The sequence below is a fragment of the Acyrthosiphon pisum genome, chromosome X (assembly GCF_005508785.2).
Source record: "Acyrthosiphon pisum isolate AL4f chromosome X, pea_aphid_22Mar2018_4r6ur, whole genome shotgun sequence".
Classification (NCBI taxonomy): domain Eukaryota; kingdom Metazoa; phylum Arthropoda; class Insecta; order Hemiptera; family Aphididae; genus Acyrthosiphon; species Acyrthosiphon pisum.
This window is the reverse complement of record NC_042493.1, coordinates 129,243,422-129,249,019: the sequence shown is the minus strand read 5'-3', so window position 1 is coordinate 129,249,019 and position 5,598 is coordinate 129,243,422. Positions and strand designations below refer to the sequence as shown.

Below are 5,598 nucleotides of genomic sequence, written 5' to 3'. Positions count from 1 at the left end.
TTTTACATGGACATAATTTGACAGTCTATTCTCTAAAATGTAATCCTAGTTTAAATACTAAATGTGACCGGAAATTTGTAAAACTTTAAAAAGTTAATGAATTAAAATATCTTGGCTTAATAATTAATTATAGACTTTGATGGATAGTCATATGAATTATATTAATGGAATTTTAGAAACATTTTTCTATGTATTTAATGAAGCCAGGTATAATTAGATAAAAACTATAAAATAATTATTTATTTAGTTTTAGGGCAATCTTTTTCTCATATGCTATATCTATTTGGGGAGGAGCTTTTAATAACAACATCTCTTGTTACAATGAATGGTGTTATAAAATATTTATACTCAATACATTCTAGATAATATCTAGATGTATAAATAAATATCCAGTGAATATTAGAATCAAATTAATTAATTTAACATATTCATTAAATATTAATAATATAAATTTATAAAATTATCTTACTAGTAGTTTTGATATCAATGAATAGTATATGCATGTATTACTATTTATTTAATTATACATTTATTCTATATATATAAATGCATCGTTTATGCTCATTTATATTTAATTGTATTCAACTGTTACAGTTGACAATCGTACTACAGTACATTTAACTTGTTTTAACGAATGTTTGATGAACGAATAGTATACTTGTTTATGATTTAAATGTCATGTTATCCCTGTCTTAGACTATGTCATTACCCTTTTTACTATGCACGCACGCGTTTAGAATACTCTAATCTATTGTTATTTGTTTTGTTTTGTTCATTATTATTTCTTCAAGCCTGCGACTTGCGAGTATCTCCCATAACGTGGTTCATATTTAAAATTTTCTAATTAGGTAGTAAGTATTTTATAGCATCTATTTTATTTATTTTACATTGATGTGGGTACTCGATATTAATAATTTTTAATTTTTTTGTCTGACAACAAGGGCACCCATTAAGGAGTGCGAGGGTCACATGTCACCCCCTAGACAAATTTAAGAGTATAGTAATTTTTTTTAATTGTAAATAATAAACTAATTTTATTGATTCATTATACTTCATGACTTATCAAATAGATACCTAAATCGTTTATCTTTGTTGTATAGACGCCGTGCGATATGGATTGGAAATCCGGTTATCGGTTCTGAGAATTCGCCAAATATGAAATGTACTTTAAGAACTAAGTTTTTCTACTTACGAATAATTCTTCGTTTATATATATTTCATAAATCCATATGAGCAAGATGTTAAAAATAAATGGATTATAGCAATCAATCAACTTGAGTAAATAATTCCTACATTATCTTATTCCTACATTACTCTGTATAAAGTATAAGCCTTGCTATCTACCATTTATATTGAGTTCATTACATATATTCATTTAACTATTTCATTTGCTATGAATTTATTTATTAAGTTGATTTATTTATTTTTTGTATTAAGTAATTTATTTCTTGTAAGTCATCATTTTAATAGCAATAATAAGTTACATAATACCTAATACCTAGTCCACATATTATTATGTAAACAATAATATAATATTTATGGTACAAAAAGGTTTGTTTGTAATGTAAGTAATACTACAAATGCTAAGTTCCTTTTTTTGTGATTAATACATAATTATTAAATTTTTTTTGGTAAAAATGGGAAATTGCGGTATCCCAATAAATATAGTGTTGTATGCATTGCCCATTTCATTGGTAATGGACAGTCAAGAGATCCACAAAGTCCTTCATATATTCCTACAATATTTCCAGAAGTCTACAAAAAAAGAAATGTTAATATGGACCAACAAAATTCCAGATATTCTTGTGATTTAAAAAAAACAAAAAACTAATAAGCAGTCTACTAATAATCCTAATGATAATTTAAATACAACATTTATAATAGAAACTAATGAAGGGGACAATAATTGCAAATCAATGTGTGATTCTAGTACTCAAGTTAATTTTGAATGTATTACAAATAATTAATTTGTATTTGGATATTCTTTTGAAGGTGATTCGGTTGGTACTCAAATAACTTCATCTACTGGGTTTTATGATAATAATTTGAAATTTTCATTTGACAAGTCTTGTGGACCTGATTCAAATACTAATAATTTTTGTCCTACAGATTTGACTGGTGTTTTACCTATAAACTAAAAATTGTTTTCAATTTTCAAGCCTTATGACCGAGTAAAAAATTTACTATGTTGAAAATCGAAGCATTATTTCTACAACCTATCCTATACAGAGACACAAAAGTAAAAAAAATAATTTAAAAAAAACACACATCGTTGTAAAATCAATAGATTCATCGTTTTACTCAGAATCTAAAAAAATGTAGTAAATCGATAAATCATAGCTCAGTGTTCATCTGATATTCGGAAAGTTATACGAAACGTTACGAATATGGTCGTGTTATATTTTAGGTTATGATGATATTTCTCAATTTTATGCAATTATATTCATAAGTGAAAACAGTGTGGTATCATATGATATCCATATACATGAAGATAATAACTTATATAGTATGTTTTTTTTTGTTTTTAGTATATTTCATTTGGGGTTGCTTACAAGATTATTTTTCTCCAGCGAACACTGAACGGAAAGTCGACATATGATGGTAATTATAATTAGTTATGCATATAAATAATCTGTTGTTTATATACTTAAGTGTGTTGAGCTATAATAGTGGTGTACCTACTGAAAACTATAAAAAAGTCATTTTTTCCCAATCTTTAGTTTATAAAAACATGAAGGTTAGACTTAAACTTTAAAAACTATTACTTAAATGTTTAGTTTTTAGGGGCGTTTTAATCAGTTTCAAATGCTCTGTATTATCCAAGGTATTGCCTATAATTCTTTTCAAATGTATTATACAACTAAAGTAACTTCAATAATATATTATATTATAACATAATATGTATGTCTGATTTTTGGGACAACTGTTATATGCATATTTTATTCAAGTATTTACTTACTTTGTTACAAAAAACAAATACATAATCCTCATGTTTATTTATAGACTAGATAAAGAACTAAAATTAAGTTAAAAGTAAATTAATTTTACTATATAGTATGTACAAGAAAAACATTAGTTATTAATTATTTTTATATATTATATTATTATATACCGTATATATACAGAAACATGGAACACTGTCACTCGAATAAAGATTTAATCGTGCTCAGTTCTTTCTACATATATTTGAATGTGGTTGGCAAGACATACACACTAACCGAATTCAAAAGTATGTACAAGGTATTGAGTTATAGGGTATTATTTGTTTACGAATACTCACTGAACATAAATGTACTTTAGAAAATACAGAGTAAAATATGTAATTGTGAACAATTTTCCATGTTTTATCAACCCTACCTGCATTTATTAAATTTCCTTTCATAATTTCTAGAAAAAAAAATGCTTCAATTGAATTTATGTGTATATAGTGTTGGAAAAATATTTGCTATTGAAAAAAATTTATATCCTGGCTTAAGCAAATGTATCACCTACGATACATTGCACACTAAGGTGTGTTGTTGTGTTTAAATTATACATAGGTAGGTTATTTTACAAAAAGTTGTCTAATGCGTAATGTATCATAGGTGATACATTTTAGTACGGTTCAATGTGCAATGTTACATGGCTGATACAATCATAAAAACATGATAAACAGTATACTTTTTGTGACAGTGGTAGTTATTAGTGCTAAATATGATCTATAGTGGTATGAGATTATGCATAGACCTATAAACTAATGGGTAGCACTTAGAGAGAGAGAAGTTAGGAGTGCGATATAGAGTGAGCGAGAAAAGAAAGAAAGTAGTAATTTACAGTGTGATTACTACCAAACAAAAATGAAGATATATTTTAGTCTGTGCATGATTAACTTAGTTGGGTATTTAGGTACCTATTATTAATTACTTTATTTTAAAGATATATGAAACAAGATTTATTTTATATTAACTGTTTTTATGATTTTAGGATGAGCCTAAACGTATAATTAGTTTTGAAAAGATTGAAGAGATTGGCAACAGTCGTAAATGGTATAATGATAAAGATATGTATGTCTGATTTTTGGGACAACTGTTATATGCATATTTTATTCAAGTATTTACTTACTTTGTTACAAAAAACAAATACATAATCCTCATGTTTATTTATAGACTAGATAAAGAACTAAAATTAAGTTAAAAGTATATAGGAATATAGTGGTATGAGATTATGTATAGACCTATAAACTAATGGGTAGTACTTAGAGATAGAAGTTAGGAGTGCGATATTGAGTGAGCGAGAAAAGAAAGAAAGTAGTAATTTACAGTGTGATTACTACCAAACAAAAATGAAGATATATTTTAGTCTGTGCATGATTAACTTAGTTGGGTATTTAGGTACCTATTATTAATTACTTTAGTTTAAAGATATATGAAACAAGTTTTATTTTATATTAACTGTTTTTATGATTTTAGGATGAGCCTAAATGTGTTTTTAAATTTCAAGAGATTGAAGAGATTGGAAACAGCCGGAGATGGTTTACTGATAATGATATTAACAGATATATGGACCTAATCACTCAGCGTTCCCCCGACACAGTTTATGCGTTTAATACATTTTTTTACACTAAGCTATGTGACATCAATAACAAAAGTGTTCATCGTTGGACAAAACAAATAGATATTTTTGCGAAGAAAATATTGTTCATACCTATTCATATGGAAAATCACTGGTGTTTAGTGTGTGTTTGCTTTCAACAAAAATCCATTCAATATTATGATAGCTTTGGTGCGAAAAACTCCATAAGTATGCAAAGAATATTAAAATACTTAGAGAAAGAACTCCGTGACAAAAAACGACAATACTTTGATCGAGATGGCTGGGAACTAATAAATGTGAATAACTGCCCTCGACAAACCAATAATTGGGATTGTGGAGTATATATCTGCATGTATGCGGAATACATATCGAGAGGTGCCCAATTAAATTTTTCACAACTAACTATGAATGAATTCAGGATACAAATAGCATTAGAAATGAAATACAAAAAACTAATGAAACCTGTACCATTTAAAATGCTTATTTAAAATTATACGCTATTTATTAAACAAATTTGCGTTACTATTATTCTTTTTATCTAGTATTTAAATACACACCACCCACAACAAATATAATATATACAAGGCTTGGCATTAACGAGTTAAAAAGTTAATTTAATTTAAACTTTTAAACGTTACTTTTGGACTTTCATTAACTTATCTGTAACTGACTAAATTTCTTTTTTAATTAACGTGAAATTATTGACTTAATTTTTCATTTTAAGAAGTAAGTTAAGTTAATTTATTTATTACTTTTCAATTTTATTACATTTCACTATTTCAGTCTATTTCTCAATTACATGTAAAAAAAATATTTAAGTGCCGCGAATTGTTTAAAATTTAACAATTTATATTATTCCAATATAAGTTATATGGTCTATAATTTAGTTTTAGGTCGGAGAAAAATTAAATATAAGTACTAGAGTTGTATAAACAAATTAACTTTTTTTTAACTTAATAAAAAGTTAACAAAAAGTGTGTATTAACTTATAACTTAACTGAATTAACCTATAGGCTATAATTAAAT

General features: G+C 26.2%; 1 protein-coding gene across 1 annotated transcript; it reads left to right on the top strand.

Annotated features, from left to right (window-relative positions):
* The first annotated feature begins 3,129 nt into the window (after window positions 1-3,129).
* On the top strand, window positions 3,130-5,064 carry LOC100573504 (sentrin-specific protease 1-like). The gene is made up of 3 exons (XM_029485508.1): window positions 3,130-3,240; window positions 3,964-4,047; window positions 4,449-5,064. Exons 1-3 carry the CDS (start codon window positions 3,130-3,132, stop codon window positions 5,058-5,060), a joined length of 807 nt encoding a protein of 268 aa, XP_029341368.1. The 3' UTR covers window positions 5,061-5,064.
* Window positions 5,065-5,598: the final 534 nt, after the last annotated feature.